Below are 24,603 nucleotides of genomic sequence, written 5' to 3' on the forward strand. Positions count from 1 at the left end.
ATGCTGATAAACTGTGAGCCAATAGATTGTATTGCTGTTGGTATGTTGAGATTTCCAAGAATTACAGAGTATTAGAGCTCATTGTACGACCACAATGAAGGACAAGCATGTGAGAATAATCATACATTAGATGTAAACATTATAGTAAGATGTCAACTTGGCCACTTTTAATCCAGATTCGTGCACCATTGTTTCCAAAGAATGTATAAGGTAGATTGTTCAATAAACTGCTGCAATCCTACTACTGTCATTTTATGAATCAGTGTTTCTCAACTACACTCCTGGAGGACCAGCTCTGTACGTTTTCCATCCTTAACCAAATCACCAGAGTCAGGTCATCAGTTCATTAGCAGAGACTGAAAGACCTGTAATGGGTGTAACAGACAAAGGTGATATTCAAAACATGCAGTGGAAATCCAGGAACGTGGTTAAGAAACACTCATGTAAATGACCAGGGCTGCGTCTGAAATTGCATACTTCCATACCATGTAGTACGCTAAAAACAGTATGCGCGCCGAGTAGTATGTCCGAATTCATAAGGTGCATCCCAAATCCCATACTTACGCCCTATTTTACGTCATTTTGTAGTATAAATAGTGTTAGGGTGCTTTCACACCTAGACTTTTGTTTTGGAACCTGTCTCGTTTGCCCAGTTAGCGCGGCTCATTTGGCATATGTGAATACAGCAATCGCGCTCAGACCCGTGCCAAAACAATCGCTCCGAGATCGCCTGAGTGAGGTGGTCTCGGCCCAATTGAAACAAACTCTGGAGCTTATCGATTGTAGTGAGAAAGCGATACGATCCGAGCCCGGCTATATCATAAGTGTTTTATGGATATGTAATTGGCCTACGGCTATATGAGGAATTATGAGTTGGGCGGGAGGTCATCCCTGAAGTTCCGGCAGTCTCCCACAAATGCACAGAGACTCCCTGATGCCCGCAAATAAGTGATAATCTCCCGGAATTCGCAGCTCTCCCTCCCGGTCCTCAAATACGTCGCACACCCTTCCCACCGCATCCCTCCTCGCTCTTCAGACACAACGCTACCAAACCACCACCCGCCCTAACAGCTGAGCGGGACACTGCAAAAAATAAATAAATAAAAAATTGTTAAACTGACTAATATGAGAAGAGTTTAGTCACACATGACTTGTTTTTAGCTATTTTGGCTCATTTAGAAACTTTACCATGTGAAAGCGAACCGCACCAAGAACAAAGAGCAACAATGTAACAATTTTAATCTGTTTCGGAACAAGATAATCGATTAACAGTTGTGAAAGCACCCTAAGTAGTGCATTCAAACTAAAAACTTTAATAATAATACATGCACATTAATTAATCGGATGATGCACTCTGTAAAAAGAAGTGTGGAATGTTGGACACCACGCTCTCAACGAACGCAGCATTGCTCACGTTGCAAAAGTGGCGAAGGTTTTGGGTGCTCATGTTGGATTATTTATTTAAGATTGTGAAAGCAAAATTATCCTACGAGAGTGATTATACCGCCTCTCGATGGTGAATGCGGTTATACTCATGGCAGGTATTAGTTGGTAGTTTGGTCATTTATGTCACTAATTTGGCAACCGTCAAACATCCTCAGGCAAGCAGTTTGAATTTCCGCTGAGTAAAAAAAAAACATTAGTGCTCCATTTGGGACGACACTAAATACATATACTATGCTGTTGAGTGTGTAAGTGCATAGTGTGCCATTTGGGAGACACATGTAAAATTCGAAAAACAGTATGCAAGTACCCAGATGACCTAGATTTTGAAGTGTTCAGGCGATGCACGCTTCTATCCTATGATGCACCGCAAGAGAATTCACGAATGGGAGTAAAGCAAAACAACTGACGCAGACGTCCGAGTCCATTCATACTACTAGGATTTAAACTTTTCTAACGGTTGAGTAGTACGTTTAAATTCAAATGCAGTACCTGAGTACTATGTGATTTCGGACGCAGCCCAGATCTATTGATTGTGTTATTTTCTGTTTACAAATAGAAATAAATCATGTAGCAATTCAGTTTTGTCAAATTTGTTTGTAGAGTAATACGTTTTGTGCTTGTCTTTACAACACAAACATTTTGTTTATTCATGTTTCAATTGATAAGATAATGAGGCAGCCAAAAAAGATCCAACAAATATGAATATACATGATTTTGAATACAAGCTACAAGGTACCTAATGTTGCTGGGCTGTAATTCTCAGTGATTTAAGCTTGTCTCAATGTCTTAAACATCATGTCAACCACCAAAATACATCTTTGTGCATCAGATTTACTCTCAATTACGCTCTCTAGAACAAAAGCCCATAATGAGAAACACTGCAGGGGGAGTTTTAATACAAATGTAATTAATTGCTGTTGACTTAAAAGCAACTACACCTTTGATTGTGAAATTGTTCTCATGGGTTTCAGGACTTATCGCAAGCTCTCAAATCCTGAGCTAATTGTTTCACTGGAATTAGCAGAGGATGGAGAAATAAGCAGGGTACTGGAGAAAGACTTACGAAATGCTTTGTCAGACAGCTCTCAGTGCTGCACAAGCCACAAGGAAAAGTTTTTGACATTATTTTTCTTTCTAGTTTTGTTCTGTAAAATATTTTATCAGATAAAATTTGTACTTTGAATTCATAAAATATGCATAATTGTTGACATAATTTCCTTTTTTTAGTGAATATTGCTCCCGTCCAGGGAGGTCTTTTTAAAGACATCTGAACAGTTGTAATGACTAATAATTGATTTAAAACAACAAGCATAATCAGAAAATGATTTTTTAAAAATCACTAGTAACACACTCCTATAAACATCAGCTTTATTTATTTATTTATTTCTAACATAATTAAAACACACACTCACAGTTAGATCAACGCACATGAAGTCACGCTCACACCCTTAAGTGAATCTTGCCGGATCTCTTCTTAATGCTGTATGAGGTGACAGAGGGATAAAGTTCTGGATTTTTGCCTCCATGGTCGCATACATGCACACGCCGAGGTTTTCTTACACACTAAGCACCTCGAGATGCTCTGAAGTCAGTCTGGTCTCCCTAAGCGGAGTAGTGCCAAAGTGGACGGAGGAGATGTGGGTAACGAAGCTTGAGTCTTCACTTGCCGATCCTCTGTACCACCCAGTCCTGTTGGCATAGTGGGCATCTATTGTTCTGCTTCACCCAGAGGGACATGCAGCAGTTGTGGAAGGAGTGGTTGCACTCTCCCCACACCACTGAGAGAAAAACACAATCAAAAAAACTGTAAATCTTTGAACTTTGATGGCAAAATAATAATAATAATAATAATTTCTGTACCATAGAAGAAAGAAATAACGGCTTGTAATTAGGGCTGCACAATATATTATTTCAGCATTGCTATCGCGACGTGATCATTCACAATAGTCACATCGCAGGATATGCAATGTTTGTATAATTTATCATTTGCCTGCGTTTTCATTCACATGATGCCTGTGATTGTATAATGATTTTCAAAGCAGTCAGGTGTATACAATTTTTTGTGACCTTAACTATGATAATTTTATTTTATTATTTTTATCATTCAGTTACTGTACTTGAATACGGTAAGACTCGGGAAACGATTGGGGAACACTTTATTTCAATTGTATCTTTTTCTTGATCGTATTTATAGATTGTTAAAACGTTTATAGACTGTTTATTGGATTTTCTGAAGATGCACTTCCACTGCAGAATCATCCCAATGTATCTAACATAAATTCCTTCCAAATAGATATTAAGTCATCTGGTGAAATTGTATTCATATCGCAATATATACTGCAAAATAAAAAACAATCGCAATTTTAGATTTTTCCAATATTGTGCAGCCCTAGTTGAAAAGATGTGAGGGCAAATATCTGAGTAGTATTTTTGTGTCTTCTGAATTTGAAGTAGCTTGTTTATTTTCATAGTATCGGCTTCATTGGCTGTTACATGGCAGATATATTTGATGACATTATTTTGACAGTAGTAACAGAATGGACCAAAATCAACCATTTTACAAAAATTTACTTAAAAAAAAAAAAAAAATTATATATAAATATATATATATATATATATATATATATATATATATATATATATATATATATATGTCAGATTTATTAGCCCCCGTTTTAATTTTTTTTCTTTTTAAAAAATTGGCCAAATGATGTTTAACAGAGCAAGGAAATTTTCGCAGGACAATGACAAGGGGTCATTTGGTGTTTTCCAAGACTCAAATAAATTTTATAAACTATTTCAGTTACCATATTTAAATCAAAACCCACAGAAGATAGTTAATAGTTGCGTTAAAGAAACAACAACATACAAACAAAAAACAGCCATCATCCACAGATCACTCTATGAAATTGTATTCATATCACAATATTTATAGACAAAAAAAAATGTAACGTGCAGCCCCTAGTATTAGTACATAATGTATTTACAGAATATTCAAGCTTTACATAGGAAAGGTATTACTTCTTTGGCCTTTTTTAGGGAGATGCTAATGGTCTAATCCGATTTAATGATTTATGCTAAGCTAAGCTAAAAGCGTCCTGCCAGACCTGGAGATCAGCTGAATGATTTCATAAATTGTAAAACTCAACTGTTTAAATAAAAGAGAGTTGTAAAATGTTTTTTTTTAAGCATAGTGTTACTTTAAGAACAAAATAAATACAACTTTATCTTTAAATCAACCTTCAATAAAACTATAAAAGCGTGTTTCTGGTTCAAGCAAAACATTTTCAAAATGTTTATCCTAAAAAAAAAAAAGATAGATAAATAAAAGACAACTTGCAGCTGCTATGCTGACATTTAGGTGCCTCTTTACTTTTCAACAAACATTTAATTATATATTTAATGTGTTGCTGCTTTAAATATCAAACATGAGAGCTGTCCTTTGATTGTACCAGTTGTCCAACCAACTAGTGTGATGGCAGGGTGCGTTTGATGACGCAAATGAATACTATGGATTGTGTCATCGGACATAGTACTTAACCCCAGGTTGCTTTAGTTGGATTAACCCTAATATGCATACAGTAAGTCACTTTGGACAAAAGCATCTGATAAGTGTAAAAAGTGTATTATTTACTAGTAGGGATGTCAACAAGACACTTCTGAGACATAAAAAAAAAGACTAAAAGAGACTAAAGAGACTTCTGAGACTAAAAATAAATAAATAAATATATAACAGGAAAAACAATATAAAGATGCAATTCAAAATGTTTCCAATTAATTGTATTGTAACGAATGAGTCTTCAGTTCAGCTTTAAGTATGAATTATCATATGCAAAAAACAACAGAATAATATTTAGGCAATGTACAAGGTCACCTGAACACTACTAACTCAAAAGTATTGGCTTCTCTCCAGTACAGATTCACACAAGGCTCTTCAGACCTTGAACTCTGCACGAACTGTGAGCCTCAAACTTCTGACTGAAGCTGTGCGTGACCTTCCAATTTTTATTATTATTATTATTTTTTTTTTACAAATTATAAACGACAGAAACTAACAAAATTTTATTTTTCTTGTTTATTTTTTTTTTAAACACTGACTATCATAGTAGGTAAAACAATTATAGACGTCAATGGTTCCATGTTTCCAAACATTATTCTAAATATCCTCTTTTGTGTTCAACAGAAAAAAAGAAGCTGTAACATGTTTTGTGACAAGTGAAGGGTGAGAAAAAGATGACAAGATAGAACTTTTATTTTGGGGTGAATTATCCTTTTAAGAGCAAGGAATAATTCATGATCAAAAAGCATTTTATTAATACTAATTAATACTATTATTGATAATAATACTACTACTAATTAATAACAAATTATTCAAGAATGATGTACAGTGCTATGCGATGTAGTGGAACACATAGCCAAAATGTTGTCAAAAGTACTGATTTTAGTACTAATTGGTACTGAAAGTGATCACAGTCACAGTGAACACAATGGCCAATAAGCAGTGTTCAAGAAAACACTCAACAGCGCTCAAAAAGCAAGCAGGAAATGCTTTTAGTCACTTATTTAATTAACTTTTTTATTTCAGTATTGATTTGTACAGGAGATTTTTGACAACTCTATAGCCAAAACAAAGATATTAGAGAATTTTGAATTTATCGTCATTTCACCTTCTCTGGCTATTTCAGAAAAGTAGGGGGAAAACTGATAAAATTGACAAACCTTTTATAAAAAAAAAAAGAAAAACTAGTTTCTATAATAAAAGGGTTTACAAAAATAAATATTCATTAACGACAATCAATAAGAAATAAAATAATAAAAATACTTTAGATAAAAAAACTTTTTTTGAAGAGTTCACATTTAAAAACAGCTAATTTAAAGACTCTCCAGATAAAAAAAAATCACTGTCTAATAACATTAAAATGGGAAATTTTAATAGTATGCATAGTATTTAAATAATTTTAAATTTTCAATAGTATGCATTTGCAAAAGATATGGTCATGTAAAGGTTTGATATTGGGATAAATTTTTGTAGCCTAATTTGCCTGCATAATGGAGTTGTTATAAATATGTAGGGAAATAAAGTCACATTTGAAAGCATGCTCATGTTGTCATAAAATTATTCAACCAATTCTTTCTGCATTGTGTGCAACTGTGCAAATTCTGCTGTTTGGAGCAGAACAGACACTTTGAGCTTACAATTGTACTACTTACCGTTATCAATTTAAACCAAATAGTTTCTAAAAAAAAAATCACTGTTACTCTGATGTCATGAGATATAGAGACATAAGACTTTTTCACCATAACAATCTCGGATTAAATCTCATCAAACCAATAATATCCAGCTGCAGGCCCGCAGAACCACACATGTTTTAGGCACACACAATCTAGGACACACAATCTAGGCAAACCATATGGTTTATTAACGACGGATGTTAATGTCTGGAGAACGTCTTTTTGAACATGGCCATTGATATATTTTGATATATATATTATTAATAAATGTTATACACAATAAACAATAGCGTTTACTTTACTTTATTTCACAAATATTGCAATCAAGACGGCCGAATGGGGAGCATTGTTTCCGATCGCCATTCAATATAATAGACTGAACAGTTTTTAATCAGTCATTATAGCTGATCAGTCATTATTATCTGACAATAATATGGCAGATACTTGTTTGCTGGCCTTGCTGAACGATCTAATTTGGACAGGTTTAATTTATATAATGTATGAATTTATGATGAAGTACATAATAGCAAGTTAATATAGGCAATACATTATATGTAATAAAAATCTTTTTACATGTAACAAATGTATAACATATTCATATTTTACTCAAGCGATTTAAGTGTTTATTTGCTTAACTTTCTAATAATCTTTTAATTAATGATTTCCCACATTTAATACTGTAGTAATTTATAGTAAGCAATAAATTGTTTTTAAACCAAAATTTAGCAATAGGAACAAATTAACTATTAATTAAAAAAAAAAAAAAAATAAATAAATATATATATATATATATATATATATATATAACAGCTCTGACAGTTTAGTAAAAGATAGTAGTTTATATATAAACTTATAATTATAATCAGATAATCAGTTAAGATAATCAGTTTATAACTATGTATACTGTTTAAATGATTAACTAGTAGGCTAATTTATTTTAAAGTGACATATTATTGTTTGCTTTTTAAATTTGACAACAAAGTGATTTTAACCAAGTATAATAATATTAAGATCTTGAATTCGTTTATTACACTTAATCCAACAATTAGACGGTCTATAATGTTTTCTTTGTGTATGTGGACACATGAATAAAGTCATAAGTGTCTTTAACCAATTATTTTTATTTACATAATTTGGGTTCAGAAACTGCAGAGATGTTAAAATGATCGTAACGCTATAATAATAATAATAATGACTGAAATGGGAAACCATACTTGTGAAATTCAATAGGTGGCGATAATGCTAAAGAGTTAGTTACCATATATGGTTTGCCTAGATTGTGTGTGCCTAAAACTTGTGTGGTTCTGCGCGCCTGCAGCTGGATATATCTCCATCAAACACCTATTCTTTATTATTAGATTGTGTATTATACTACCTGACAAAAGTCTCGTCGTTGATCCTTGTTGTTAGAGCAACAAATAATAACCTTCAAGCTCAGGGGAGTCATACACAATATTAAGCCGTTATCCACTGAACCATGACTTTATATTCTACACTGTACATTATTTGTTAAGTGACAAGCTCTAAGCAAATTCAAACCTTACTGTCCTAATTAAATACCTACAAATCAAGGCATGATCATATTTTATTTGGGTAAAATAAGAGTAATAAAGAGCCTTTTGCCTCTCATATAAGCCACTTCTGATACCACATGATCAACTAGAAGTCAAGTTATTATTTTTCAAGTTATTATTTTGTATTATTATTTGTTACTTGGAAAGGGGACAAGACTTTTGTCAGGTAGTGTATATTGAGAGAAATAAAGATGAGGGAAAATATGAGTGAAGGGCAAACTGCTCTGGCAGTGAACAGTGCTGCCATCTGCTACTGGGGCTTAATGTAATTAATTAAGGCAGATACTTAGTATGCCAGAAATTATGCTACAGTTAAAGTCCATACGAACCAGAAATTGATAAGAATTTTATTTCAGTATGATTTAGTGATGTGACGTTGTGCGCCAAGGCTTCGAACCATGTATCAAAAAAAGATACATCTCGCAGTGAAGCAGTGTACCGGAGCTTGATTCGTTTTGCCATCATCACGTGATAAGTGACTTCCGAAGCTTCATTTTCGCCTATAACCACGTGATTGCTTCGAATTTTTGATTCAAAGGTTTAAACACCCTCATGGCTTAGTAAAGTGTATAGCGAGAGATTAGGCGTCGATTACATACATTTCTACTGTTTCAAAGCACTGCACCTGTCTCACACACCAGTAATTAAACTAAAATACAATAGTAATTTAAAGTAAAAAAGGTTTTGAACCATACTAAAGTGTATTAGTGTATTTTTTTACAACTATCTTTAAAACCACTGCATATCGTAGTATAGTATTTAACAGAGACCAGCTGGCGAATTTCGCCCAAATACATCACTCACATAGCCTCAATCTAGAGCATTCGCCTCCCATGCAGGAATTGCTGGTTCGATTCCCGCTTGAAACAGGATTAGCTGTAATATGATACACTTTTGAATACCTTGGATGTTACTACAGTCATCAGTGGTGTAACGTAATATATCTTATGTGTAAAAACTACAGTAATTGAGTAATTTGTTTATATTGCTGTTGTTGTATTACTACATGAAGGAGTTGATCAGTTGTGAACATTTGACATTTGGCAACACAGTGCTTTCCCACACTTTAACCAGAAGAGGTCCTCATCGAGCTCTGATTTCGAAAGCTTCGAGTAACGAACTAGAGATCTGCGCGGGACAAAATTTTGAATCCCGCTCCCGCCCGCACCCGCCAGGTTTTAGCCCGAACCCGACCGCTCCCGCTTATATTAAGAATTTATTGTCCCCCTGCCCGACCCGCCCCGTTTTCTGCCCGCCACACCCGATCCCGCTAAAGAGCGGGGGAGAACAAAACTGAAAATCCCCCAGCTATACAGTCCAGACAGCCAAGCTGTCTGTATAAACACACACAGCACCAAGCACACACACACAGACAAATCTCTCTCTCTCTCATACGCGCGCGTGCGCACTAACACACACACAAGCACCAAGCAGACACACAGGCGTTTGCTGTTATATCAACTCAAAGGCTTGTAATACCATGTATCAAGTACCAATGTAATACCAAAAGGTTTTATATAAAGATATATAAATACTGAGTCGCGCCAGCTCCGGGCCGCAGCGCACATTACTATCGGTCCGATTCCGGCAGGGATGCGGCAGCGTCGGTTTGCTTAAGGCTGCCGCATCTGGCCCGATTGATTCGGGCCGGAATCGGGCAGTGAGTCCACAAGCATCCGGAGTCCGGCAGCCAGAGCCGGGCTGAGTGGTAAGTCTCTGGCAGGCGAGAATCTAGCCGGAACTGGCCTGAGTGTATTTTGCTATCTGGGAAAGCTCTCTCTCTCTCTCTCTCATTCGCGCGCGCACTAACATACACACACACACAAGCACCAAGCACACACACAGGCAAAGCTCTCTCTCTCTCTCTCTCATTCACATAGCAATATCCGCGATATTGCTAGACAGCCCGCTCCCGTCCTAAATTAAACCTGTTACCGACCGCTCCCGCGACTTATTTGGAAATTTATTCCCGCGCCGCAGAAATCTGGTCGGGTCCTGTGGCGCCCGCGGGAATGCAGACCTCTATAACGAACCTTTTTCCAATACAATTGAGTCGAGCACTTCACTTGTTCAGAAAGCTTCATTTTACCATCACTAGTATGATGATGTACTTCCAACTGAAACAAAATATTAAGTAGGGGTTGGGGCTTTCTTTTTGCACATTATTTCCCCATAGCAAAGTAATTGTAAGAGGGGCATGGCTAATATTATTGTTTATGAGTGAAGCAGTTGAGCTGATGTCAACAGATAAAGGCTGGCACTCCAAGCATGAAAGCAAATGGTCAGAATTACCAAAAAAAATGTCCCCAGTGGATTAACATGCACTGATTAATCGTTCACCTAAAGATTAACTATGTGTGCGAGCACAATAAACATGGTACATTTTGATTTCACATGGGCTTTAACTTACCAACGCAGTCTTCTTGTTTGTTTTCGGCCTGACACCTCAAGCAGGCATCTGAAATGGAGTAAATCAGACATATTCAAAAACACCTGCTGGGATTTATATATTGTGCTAGAAGTAAACCAAAACTCAGATACAGTTGTAAATTAAAAAGAAAATACCAACGGAGAGTTTTCTTTCTTTGGTATTGTGATGTCTGTTTTATTGTGACGTCTGTTCATTCGCACAGTTTAAAGGCAGCTAGTGAAGCATTTGCCCAATATATGACAGTGGTCTGACTGCAGACTTGGTGCAGTTGCAAGCTGAGCTGCAACAGTGACGTCACTAGCTCCATTGAGTGCATTGTGTCTGATATTGCAAAGCTGAGACATGAAGTCTGCATCCAGATACTACTGGACTGGAATTTAAAAGGTCTGCCCAAACGTACACCAAACATGGTTTTATATTTGCACATTAGTTCATTTTTGAGAGTGACCTCTTCTGACCTGATCTCTATATTGTTTATTATGCTACTTTGATTGCTCAGTCTGAAATTACAAATGATATATAATATTATAAAAAATGATACATTAGTACTATTTAATTGACTGGCTGCTGTGCTTAACTATTTAAAATTGGCAAAGAACGCTTTCCTGAAATTATGGATAAAATCCAAATGTGCAAATATAAAACCAACTTTAACCCAATCACTTAAAGGCTGACAAATGCCATTTTGCAGGAGTGGGTTTTAGCGAACTAAATGTCAAGAGAGAAAAAAAAGAATGCCAGCAGAGGAAAGTCATTTTTCCTATAGGGTCAAATTTTGACATTTTGGTTAGTCTAGATATTACAAAGTCTTAATTGTTCATAATAAGATTTATACAGTTTTAACTTCACAGTTGCTTTTAAACAGGACAGACTTGCTGAGATCATATGAAATCACAGTCTGACTGTGCACATTTATTATAGTCTGAATATTTACACTGACTTGACCAAATAATGTGAACTGCCTACCTAATCTCCATTTTGCTGTAAACTGTTAAACTAATCATAAACTAATGTTTTTCCCCTTCACATGTATATTTGCATAATTTATACATTATTGAACATATCTTAGACGTCATATGGATTTGAATGTAAGTTTAATATTTACATATAATGTCCATTCTATGTTTCTATTCTCGTCTGTTTTGAAGCATTAATGCATTTGCTCGTCGCATTTAAACAGTATGTCATGCATTATATGCACTTTCCAATGTTCGAGTAAACATTTATGTCATCACTTTAGGTTTCAACAAATTCTGTCTCGGTAGACAGCAGTGTGTTATATTGCTGAAAACGACTCGGTCGTGTGTCAGGCAGATATTATCAAATTCATCAGCCTCCATTCTTGGTCTGTTTATCTGAGAATGATTAGAAATGCTATCGGCTAGCCGGTTAGCTAAAAAACACTCACCCATAACTTGAACGCGACAAATAGCGCAGGTGTCACACTCCACATCCCAGCTCCACATGGCCACCGCGTTCCACTTCTTCAGGGAAAACATTTTGTCTCCCCCTGATTTGGACCCAGAAGAACCGCTGTGAGAATGTCCTAAACCTGGCTCATCACCGTCGTCCATCTCCGCCATGGCGAAGAGGCGTAGAAACAAAATGGCTGAGATAGGCTGGTCTGCAGACACGCAGATCGGCCTCTAGCTGGAGTTGTCTGTTAACAGGCCCCTGGCTGGATGTTTTAAAATACTGCGATGTAGAACATTTTTAATAAACACTTTAATAAACATTTTTTTAATCAATTTATTTAATTTTTCATGCTAATAATTCCCTCATTCGAAATTTCTGTATGTATTTGATTGAAAATGTATCTTATATTTGAACTTTAACTATATTTAACTCATATAAACTTCTTTTCTTGAAACTATATCCAACTTATTTTTTAAAAAACGTGGAGAATTGCACATTTTGATCATATAAATACAAACTATGTTGGAAAAACTTCAGAACTTTTGTACAATTGTTATCTGTTGAATAAATTAGCCAATATGCTGTGATTCCCAATACAATAAAAATATTGTAGAAACAAACTTACCCACATGAAAAAAAAATACTAAAGTGATTTATAATAAATAATATAGTGCTTTTGAACCAAAGGCTACTATTTTAGGCCTATTAATATTTATACTATAGTATTCAAAACAACTCTGTTAGTTGAGCATAGCCGTATTAACTGATAATCTACTGTAAACATATGTAATATAATTTTTACTAAAGAAACGTTGATATATTGTAATATAATAGCCAGAGTTGTAAAAATGTAGTACTATTTGTTTATATTTATTAAATTGTATTTTCTAAATCTTTTAATCTTACAAAAAAATTTAAGTTTATATATTATGATTGGTATATATCATTAGTTCTTCTATTACCATATTATTATTTTACAGTAATAGCACATTTTATTTCATATATGTCAAAAACATGTATAGCCTATATTTTTTCATGTGGGTATATAAGTTGAGCTAATATATTCTTGCTTGGACTTAGAAATATGCAAAAATATAAGATTTATTTAGGCTATATATATATATATATATTTAAAAAAATTCAGTCAGCATTCAGAATGGCTAATTTCGGGTAAATCAATAAACGCAAATTCTGTCAATATACTATTTTTAAAGTTTAAATCAAGTTTGGGCCAGCTTAAAAAAAGAATAATAAATAACGATTAATGTATTTTTAAGTGTTAAATTGAGAGTGGCTAATAATTAATTAAGCAGCTTTTTTCAGTTACTTTTTGTCTATTTCCAAATCATCTAAAAAGAAAAAAAAATCATAAAAAATAATGACATTAGAATGAACAGATATTTAAAATAGAATAATAAAATAAAAAGCTAAGCATGTGACCCATGTCTGCTTTGCATTATATTGCATGTTTTGCAGTAAAGCACATTCACAATGCTGAATAGGCCTACGTTGACACTGAAATCATCATCATTCTTTCAGCATGCAACCTCGTCAAGGTTGCACTATCAGAAAAATATAGGCCTACTACAAAAGCTGTCCCTGGAGCTCTACCGTTTCAAAAGATTCATATTTTATTGTATTATTATTTTTATATTTATAAATACTTAAAAGATGTATGGTAAATGCACATAACATCATAAAGGGTATTTTGAATGGGCATATGCTACACTGATTGTACCCTTTTTTTCTGAAAGCATACAATATTATAATGCCGCTATATCCATGTTGAGTAAATGGAAATTTTTCTAAAGATAACAGGCTGCCTATATTAATATGTATTATCTTTTTCTTTTCATCTCTCTGTCTCATTTTACACCTCACACACAAAACCAAACCATATTTGAGGAGCAGGCTACTATTAATTGAAGCTGGTTTCTTGCCTGTATTGTGTGTTTTTTTTCTCTACGATTTTCTTCTACTTTATGTTCAAACTCTAAAACGTTTCGACACTGTCGAGCACTGTCGGAAAATATGTTCAGTAAATATTAATAACACTGACAGCGCCCATGAGGGGGCGATCCGCTCCACACAGAATCAAACAGCATTTTTCCCTCTTAAAGACTCTTCAACTCATGTGAGAGATCGCTGTAATGATATTTTGTTGATTTTTTTGCAGTTTCCACATTATTTAAGACGTATAGGCTAGGCTTCCACTTGGTTATCACTAAATTTCTCGTAATGATGCAGCCGTGACATTAATGCACTTGATTTGATGAACACTCAGCTTTCCAGGAGCGCGCGTGTAATTTACTGAAACCGACACCAAAAATCGGAAATTTCCTGAAAAAGAAGAATTTGGCCAAACTTTGCGTGTTTCTACCTACTTCTACTCCTGAAGTAAAGCGGTTCTCTAACTGCTTTTTCTGGAGTGAGAGATTCATGAAGACAGCAAACCAATGTCCACTGATCACACTTCTGCCAAACACTCCTCTGTCCATCAACGGATGAACGCCGACTTCGAAAAGTATCCCCGGTACTGCAAAAGGTAAGTTGTGTTTATTGGAGATTATGGTGTGCCTGCACAATTAATTTAATATATAAATGTAAAAACGTAGCCTATAATCAAATGACTCAAAGTAATAAGACATTCCTACTGATTACCTTATGTTTTAGTTCCATTTGCTGTAATTTCTTTCTTTCTTTGGTTTAGCAGCACCTTCTCTTTGACAAACTCTTACTTGTTGCATTGCCTTAATAATTGATCTTAAAAATGCATATTAAAATTGATATATAGAAAAGTCTCATATACACTGACATCCAGTAGTGGAAAAAATCATACTTGAGCAAAAGTACCATTATTTGCCCAAATATGTAGTGCAAGTACTGTAAGTATCTGTTTTAAATATTATTCAAAGTATGAGCAGAATAGACCTTTCAAAAATACTCAACAGTAGTAAGTATTCCGCTGTAAAAAGCTGATGCATTTAGATGTAATTTGTGGATGTGTGTAAACGTAACATTCTGTAGTGCTATTAGTTATTGCTCAGCATGCACACGAGACGTTAATATTAGTTTAGATTTAGCTTGTGATGTGAAGTGACCAAAATTCAATGTCTAGCCAGTGTCATATGACATTTATTTGGTTGATTTTAGGTTGTGTAAGAAAGTGACCAAAATCCAGTTTCGAGCCAACATCTTAAACCAACACCATATTGAGGTCAAATGCTGACATTTATTTGTCAGGTGTGGCAACCAAAATCCAACATGTGGGCCCATCTGGGCTGGCCCACGTGGGGCCCAACTGGAATGGCCCGTGTGGGGCCCACTTGGGGCTATACGAAATATACCCCCAACAGCCGTTACAAGCATAGGGAGGAAAAAAACCTTTAATGATTGAATACATAACTAACATTAGAAAAATCAAAATAAAATAAAAAGTTTAGCCTATTAAAATCAAAAGTGTGTTAATTTCACTTGAAAATTTTCAGCGATTTCTCAGCATACCACTAGAAAGAAGCCTGCGTACCACAGTTTGAGAACCATTGCATGTTAAGATTTTGGACATTTACTTGGACACTTTTAATGCTTCTTGTTTGCTGCAATTATAAAGCACCTATTGAGGTAATTCATTATGATGTAATTTACCTTCTTAGTGTGATTTGACAGGAATTACAGGACTGATTTTTCTAATCCCCATAGACAAGAAAAAATAAAGTAGTGACTGCAGATTGAAGGAAAGTAATGGAGTAAATGTACCAATACTGCACTAAAAACATTCTCGAGGGAAAGTAAAAGTACACTGTTTTAAAACTATCAAATGACAATTTCTGAGAAAAACTACTCAATTACAGTATTTCTACTGTAAATCTAATCTTTACACCACTGCTGACATCATAACTCTCAAATGCTATTTTTAGTCAAACATTTCGTAAACAGGATCAGTTTAAGATATTTACTTCTCTTTTTTCTTGAACCCTAATACTAGACATCTGATATCAAGCTTTGTTCGTGTCTTTTAGGGTCCAATTTGCACTAAGCACATTAAGACAGCTTGGGCCATGGATTTAAATGAAGAAGTGGCTGATGAGATCTGACAAGAAGCCCTGTCGAGAATAAAAAAGCTTCAATAAATTAATTCAATTTAAGTTTTACATCGCCTTAATTTCTCTAAAACTTGATTAAGTAAAATCTTCTAAATGTGACAGATGTGGTGAGGCAAAGGGGACTTTGGCACATTTATTTTGGTTTTGTCCTGTTCTTTATGAGTTTTGGTCCAGCCTTTTTTAATTGTTTTCCAGTACTTATGGAACTAGTATCCAACCTGACTACAATTTGCCTATTTTTTATATTCTAATATAATGGACACTTTTCCTTCAAGCCCTGATGGTTGGCATGATTACAGCTAAAAAGATGATCTTACTTAATTGGAGATGTCCAAAGGCTCCCTGTTTTAAGAGATGGTTAATTGAGCTGCTTTATGTCATTCAAATGGAACAACTACGTCTTGAAACTTCACAGAAATAAGCTGAAACCACATGGGGACCTATTTTAAGACTCTTGAAAATGTAGCATTTTACCTCTGTAAATTTTCATCTGTAACCCATATATTCATGACACTGACTTTGTAAAACGTGAATACTGTCATCCTTTTTAAAAAAAAATGTTTATGCTACATATGTCATAGCCTATATATGTTTATTTGGTAATTGAGACGATCACTCCTTTTTGTTTAGTTTTTTTGGGGTGAGGGGGCTAATGTCAATTATTTTGTATTATTTTTTTCTTCTTTTCATTGGTATTGTACTGTTTTTGTTAAATATCTTATCAAAAATGTTAAATAAAACAAAATATTACAAGATATTTACTTCAGCATTTGAGGTATTAGCCTTTTAGACATTTGAGGTCTGTATTTACCCATTGGTCATTTTTGGAAATAAAATGTATGTTTGTTTTATAAAAAAAATGAAATGTAAATACCCAAAATTGAATTGTATCTAAGATTTTACAATAGTTAGATGCTCCTTGGCTATTAAAAATCTAAGACAGCATTAGTGTGGGAGGGCTCATCAATCTCTGATTCAGTACTGTCATTGCTACAGAAACAAAGCAATTATTTAAAAATAAATTAGGCAATTTGAATGCAGTTATTCAGGCACATCTTCCGCCTTTACCCTTTTCCTGACATATACATCTGTTTCTGTCTTTTTAAACAACTTTTTGAACTAGCCTAAATATCAGATGTTACGCAAAGAATGCTTTTTCAAAATTAGTTTGCATGTTGGATAAAAACTCCATTTTCATGATTTTAAATATAATCAGAAAGATAGATTATGAGCATATAATATCCATTTGTGTATAATGTTCAATTTGATTGAGCATTAAACTTCAAGCATCGCTTATTGCACATTTAATCTCTGAACTGACATAATACAACAGCAACCAAATAATAAAAGTAGCTTGATTCACTTCTATCTTTTTCAGATAAAACTGACGACAATGTTATCACCAATCTCTTGAATATCAGTTTAAATACGGCAGGGAAAATAAGCGTTAGATTTTAGTAAAAATACAAACAATACAAACAAAAATAAAACTTTTTTTTTTTTTTTTTTTTAAATTACTTATGTGTAATAACAATAGAATGACACAAGGAGTAAGTCCTGAACTGAATATTAAAACTGAAATGTATTTAATACTTTATATAAAAGACTTTTTGGGGACTGCAGCTTAAAGTCGCCTCTCATATTGAGAATGAAGTCACTTGAATTGCTTTAGTGTGAGTTTTTCACAGACTTCAACAAAGTGTCAAAATCTTGATGGTTCTGTGGAACAAAGTGTCAAAATCTTGATGGTTCTGTGGGTCTAAACAAAATTGTGTTGTATATTGGGTTCAAGTCAGGTGATTGGCTGGGCCATTCCACAGCTTGATTTTTTTTCTCTTAAACCATTCGAGAGTTTAGGCTGTGTTTTGGATCATTGTCTTGTTGAAATGTCCACCCTGGTTTCATCTTCATCAGTTTGCTAATGATGGACTGAAGCAACAAATGTTAGTTTACAATGACGAAGGACAGAGGGTCGCTGAAGAACTACTGAGAGATTTCAGCTGCTGTCTGGGCTTTCACTGCCTTTCTACACCTCCTCTTCTTCATGTGTTCAATGCTTTTCCCCTACGTCATTTCATTTTACTACACATAACTTCATTTGTAAACTAATTATGTTTGTTTTCTTTGCGTATATGGATTCTTTTGCTATCAACATTTGGTGAAAATTTCAAGTCAACAGCACCTTTAGAAATATGTTTTCTGAGAAACACAGAGACGTGTTCAATACTTTTTCCCCCCCGCTGTATGTCACAGAATTTACAAAGAAAAACTGCATAATAGCATTAAAATTAATATGGGGATCAATGCAAAAGAAATGACTTATTAAAGCTGGATTGAGTTGTTTTTCTGACAATTTTGCTAGATATAATCAATAGGAATTTTTTTCAGTAGTAATTCATGTAATCAAATTTGCTTTAAAAACTGGTTCTCTGATTTGGTTTGTCTTTGTTGGAATAGGTGGAGTAATGATGACATTCACAGGCATGCACTGGCTAAAAGCCGTCGCATGGCTATGCGAAGACCGGCTTACATGTTCAATGCCCGTTACAACAATCTATCCCCAACTGAAGAGCGTTTCCTAGAAGCAGCCGAATATGGAAATATCCCTGTCATCCGTAGGATGCTAGAAGAACTCCCAGAACTTAATGTCAACTGTGTGGACTACATGGGCCAGAATGCATTGCAACTCGCAGTTGCCAATGAGCACCTTGAAGTGACAGAACTCTTGCTGAAGAAGGAGAACCTGGCCCGCATAGGTGATGCTCTGCTTTTAGCCATAAGCAAAGGCTACATTCGTATTGTGGAGGCCATTTTGAGCCACCAGGCCTTTGCTGACACAACCAAACTCACCAGCAGCCCCCTTCAGGCAGAGACTCAAGATGACTTCTTTGCCTATGACGAGGACGGTACTCGGTTTTCCCATGATATCACACCCATTATATTAGCTTCTCATTGCCACGAATACGAGATTGTGCACATTCTCCTAAGGAAGGGTGCCCGCATTGCGCGCCCACATGACTACTTCTGCAAATGCAACGGCTGTCTTTATCACCAGAGGCATGACTCTTTTAGCCACTCACGCTCCAGAATCAATGCCTACAAGGGGCTGGCAAGTCCAGCTTACCTGTCCCTGTCCAGCGAGGACCCAGTACTAACGGCTCTGGAGCTCAGCAATGAACTGGCTGTACTTGCCAACATAGAAAAAGAGTTTAAGGTAAGCATTAGAATTGATTGGTTAAGAAGATAGAGATCATTTATTAGTTAATAGAACTAGTTACACTAGTTAATAGTGTTGCCAGATTGGGTGTTTTCTCATCCAGTTTGGCGCTTTTGAATTTGATTGTGGGTGTAAAAAATTAATTAGGCGGGTTGACAAAATTTGGGTGGGTTTGGGATTAGTTTGGCAGTTTTATAGGCTTTTTTTTTTTTAACAAAACCCATGTGTTTGAACCTACTCCAGTCAGGTAATTGTGAAACACCCCCACTCTTGTGTTTGTTCATGGGGCCTTGTTGATGAGGGTACGATGTTGGGGCAGTTTGAAATGTCCACGTACAAAACAGCTCAGCCAGACTGTACATATTCTGAAATGTGGCAATAAGAAGTTCAGCTGAGCTCTTCAGCATCCCCTGCATCTAAAGGTAGAGATAATGTTTTGCAAAAGCCTCTTTTTTCACTCACACATATTTATCAAGGTAAAAATATATTAATAATTCATTCATTCATTTTCTTGTCGGCTTAGTCCCTTTATTCATCCGGGGTCGCCACAGCGACCTTCTTGCTGTGAGGCGAACGTGCTACCCACTGCGCCACTGCCTCGCAATTTCTATTAATTATTATTATTAATAATAGTAATAATATATATATATATATATATATATATATATATATATATATATATATATATATATATATATATAACATAAATGATGTTAATGATAATAACTAGCTAGATAGATGGATATAAATAATTTAAATACAAATAATTTAAAATCAAATAGTTCATAAACTATTAAGGAATCATCTTTACACTATTTAAATCGACACAAACATGTAGTGAAACTTACACAAATATGTGAAGTTAGGGTTCTGTCACTGATTTGTGTCGGTCGCTAGCAATTGTTTGTAAATTGTGGCAGTGATTGATTTCTAAATTCGGATTAAATTAAAACAGAATTACTAATCAAATATTTTTTTATTCATTGATTTTCTTTTCGGCTAGTCCCTTTATTAATCTGGGGTCACCACAGCTAAATGAACCGCCAACATATAATCTAGCATATGTTCTATGCAGCGGATGCCCTTCCAGCCACAACCCAACTCTGGGAAACACTCATACCTCATACACTCTTGCATTCACACATACACTTATTACACATACACTTACAGTACAGCTAATCCAATTCACCTGTACCGCATGTCTTTGGACTGTGGGGGAAACCGGAGCACCCGGAGTTAACCCCTGCAAACACAGGGGAAAAATGCAAAGTCCACACAGAAATGCCAACTTCCACCCGGGGCTCGAACCAGAGACCTTCTTGCTGTGAGGCAATTGTGCTACCCACCCTGGGCCTAATCAAATGTTTTGGGTGTTTTTTTTGTGCATATGGTATTTTTTAGTCCATATGTTTTTTTTGTTTTTTTTTGTGCCCAAACGTGGTCCTTAAGAACCAGTGTCCTGCAAAGTTTAGTTCTAATCCCCCAGTAAGACACACCTGAACTAGCTAATTAAGCTATTTCTAGGTATACTCAAAACTTCCAAGCAGGTGTGTTGAAGGAAGATGAAGCTTAACTATGCAGGACAACGGCCCTCCAGGAGCAAGTTTGGGCTCCCCTGATAAAAGGAATCAGCAAAATTAGACAGAAAATAAATAATTTAGATTCAGCTAATGAGTTTAAAAGTTGTGATTCAGTGCTTTTTTTTATCAAACTTTTTATACAGAGTGCATATGGCTGTGGGTGTACAGCCTTGCCTGGTAGTTGATGAGTCTGCAGCCTTTGCCATCGAGTGGGTGGCTTAGCTCTTCTTGCTTATATTATTATTGACAGGTTTAAGGTTTTATATGAGGATTTATTCTCTAACAGATGGTAAGACTATTTTCTATGAAGTAAGAAAAAAAAGTATCTGCTGGGACTTATGCATTATCATGTCAATTACATTTCCAAGCCTTAAGGAAAATATAGGAAACTCTAGAAGAATTGTTTTTGGAACTTTACAATATCTTTTATTAAAGGAGCGCTACTGTACTTTTTTCATTAATGAACACCCCTCGAGTTGAGTTTTACCATTTTTTAATTCATTCTGCCGATCTCAGGATCTTGCAATAGCACATTTAGCTTAGCTTAGCATAAATAATGGAATCACATTAGACTATTACTGTAGCATTTCCCTCAAACACAATTCAAAAAAGATTATAGATAATTTTCCTATTTAAAGCTTGACTTTTCTGTAGTTACATCGTTTATAATGAAAAGGTCATATTTTCTAGGCTGATGTGGCTAGGAACTATACTATTCTGGTGTAATCATCAAGGAACATTGCTGCCATACCAAAGCTGCATCAGGCACAATATTGCTCAGCGCTGTTACCTACAGTAGTTACATCCTGGGGTCTATTTTCAGGTGCTAATATCATAGCCCACCCAACGCTCCTTTGCCATATTTAACAGTTTGTCAGATCAATATTATATTCACTAACTAGTTAAAATTAGTCAAGTATACACTTTCCCATTGAAGGTTATGATTTAAAAACATATTAAAAATGTAATACTGTAAATTAATATTGTATCTTTTCAAGTGGGTTCAGAAGCTTTTCCTCTGTCTTAGACTTGGATCACAAAATGCTTCAGCCCATGACAGATGGCAGCTAAAGCCAGTCTTGTGATTGACCGCTCACCTGTGGGATTTGTTTGCAGGCAATGTGAGAAATAAGCTCAGAGAAATCCCTGGAAAAGTTTTATTTTATGTTTTATTATCTTGATGCACACGATTGATGTGGTGTTGATTTAATTTTCATTTTGGATGAGTGCTTTACAATTTGGAAGTTCATATTCATTACAGCCTCTGTAAACCCATAACGCACTCATGCAGAAGAGTCAAGCTTTATATAGGAAAATGATCAGAACCCATTTTTTTCAAAATTTTGAGTGAGATGCTAATGGTCTAATCCGATTCAATGCTAATCTAAGCTAAAAGTGCACTCAGCTGATTGGTTGAATAGATTCAAAAATGGTAGAACTCACTGTTTAACTGGAGTGTTCTTTTAAGGTAGTAAGCGAGTGGTGCTCAAATTGCCGTTTGATACAGCCGAACATTCTATAGTCTTTGGTACAACAATAAAGGGTAAGTGGGATGTTTTGCGGTAGTGTGTTTTCGAGGGCTGCTTCAAAACAATTTCAATAGCTTCTGATGGTTATGTTTATGGGTGGGACTTTTATGGGTGACATTTTAATTTATTTATTATTTATTCACCATTGTGTAAAATAGTGAAGTTTAACTAAGGGCCAGGAAGTTTACTCATAAAGTTCTTAGTATCTGGCCTCCATTACATTCACTCTTTCTATTTGCACTGCTTATCATAAGATTTGATTTGACATATCACATGACGTGATCATGCTAAGAAGTACCTAAAGGCCACAGTTTCTTGCATCAGTTGCTTGAGAGAATAAAGAGGCCAGAGGCGTGAGATTTACCTACACATCTGTTTAAAACTGACCCTTTTTATACAGGCTAATATTAATTACAGCAACATTAAACTGATGCATGACTTGAGATATGGGTAGCACTGTCACCTCACAGCAAGAAGGTTGCTGGTTCGAGCCTCAGCTGGGTCAGTTGGCATTTCTGTGTGGAGTTTGTATGTTCTCCCCCTGTTGGTGTGGGTTTTCTCTGGGGGGTTTCCCCCACAGCCCAAAGACATGCGCTATAGGTGGATTGGGTAAACTAAATTGTCCGTAGTGTATGTGTGTGAATGTGATTGTATAGTGTTTCCCAGTGGTGGGCTGCAGCTGGAAGGGTATCCAATGCATAAAACATATTCTGGATAAGTTGGTGGTTCATTCCGCTGTGGCAACCCCAGATTAATAAAGGGACTAAGCCGAAAAGAAAATGAATGAATGAATGAACTGTAGCTCATGTGGTTCAGTTAAACACAAAAGAGAGATGTTTTAAAGAAAGATAAAAACCTGTAACTATTGACTTTCATAGTATTTGTTTATTCTACTACTGCATGTTTGTTAATGGTTTCAGCTTGCTTGTTGTTGGCGCCAGTAGCTTAGTGATTCTGTGCACTGACATAGCACAGATGTGCTCATGGCGACCCGAGTTCAATTCCCGGCTTGAGGTCCTTTGCTGATCCTTCCCCTCCCTCTGCTCCAAATGCTTTCCTGTCTAAAATCTCTACTGTCCTATCATAATAAAAAAGTTGAAAAACCCCTAAAAAATAATTATTAAATAAATGTCTACTTTTTTGTTCAACAGAAGAAAGTAACTCAAACATGTTTGGAACAAGTCATTTTTTAGGTTAACTCTCCCTTTAAGTTTAATCCCCCTATATGTTTTTTAAATCATTAACTTGTGAGTATAAACAACAGTGATTCTTACTGGTGCCGTGTCGCTTATAGAGACTGAAATCCACCCGAATCAAGTTTGAAACTTCAAGCTCAGTGAATTTCAGACTTCACTCCAGGTGGACTTTTTTCAGCTCAATGACAATTTGAAGTCACAGAGCTGATGTCACATAATTCTCAACAATGTGGTGCCGTGACCCGGATAACCTGGAGACTCCTTTCAAGCTGAATTTTATATTAAACATGCTGGGTTCTAAAATCTCCTACATCACCAGTAATATATTTTCTGTGGAAAATTAAAGAAGATATTTTGAACTAGAGCAGTGGTTCTCAAACTGTGGTACGCGTACCACTAGTGGTACGCGGGCTTCCTCCTAGTGGTACGCGGAGGAATCGCTGAATAATGAAAGAAACAATTAACACTTTTAATCCTTTAATGCGTAATATAACATCGATGTGATCAGCATTGGCTGTTTTGTGAAGCGTACGATCACAACGCTGTGCTTAGAGAGTTTATTTTAGTGCATTGTGTCATAAGCTGCTGAAAATCAGTTTCCGAAGTTTAAGAATTGATTCTGAGGTGACTTGACTGACATGAAAAGTGGCCAATCACAGTCGACCTTGTCTAGTTGCGTGAAACGTAAGGGCGGGACAAAGGCTTTCTGTGTTGCAGAGACAGAAAAAACAACTTAAAACAAATGTTTTGTTGGAATAATGCTTCTCGGATGTTTTCACTACAGAGATGTCTAGCAGAGTAAGTAAACCGCGGACATATTTCCTGCCTATTTGATGATCTTCATACACGTTTCGCTCTCCGACAGCCAGTCGACTCGCC

The 24,603-nt window shown here is 35.6% G+C and overlaps 2 protein-coding genes across 2 annotated transcripts in view; one reads left to right on the forward strand and one right to left on the reverse strand.

Moving 5' to 3' along the window:
• Positions 1–2,806: 2,806 nt before the first annotated feature.
• rnf7 (ring finger protein 7) lies at positions 2,807–12,269 on the reverse strand. Its single transcript, NM_001012498.2, is given in 3 exon segments — positions 2,807–3,224; positions 10,663–10,710; positions 12,092–12,269. Coding segments are annotated over 3 exon segments (342 nt in total). The 5' UTR covers positions 12,267–12,269; the 3' UTR covers positions 2,807–3,105.
• Positions 12,270–14,215: 1,946 nt separating this feature from the next.
• trpc6b (transient receptor potential cation channel, subfamily C, member 6b) overlaps positions 14,216–24,603 on the forward strand; it is a 36,395-nt gene continuing 26,007 nt past the window's right edge. The window contains exons 1-2 of the mRNA XM_002665399.7: positions 14,216–14,644; positions 18,660–19,416. Coding sequence (XP_002665445.3) covers positions 14,556–14,644; positions 18,660–19,416 — 846 coding nt within the window. The 5' untranslated portion in view covers positions 14,216–14,555. The remainder of the gene's footprint in view (positions 14,645–18,659; positions 19,417–24,603) is intronic.

The sequence above is a fragment of the Danio rerio genome, chromosome 18, assembly GCF_049306965.1.
Source record: "Danio rerio strain Tuebingen ecotype United States chromosome 18, GRCz12tu, whole genome shotgun sequence".
Lineage (NCBI taxonomy): Eukaryota > Metazoa > Chordata > Actinopteri > Cypriniformes > Danionidae > Danio > Danio rerio.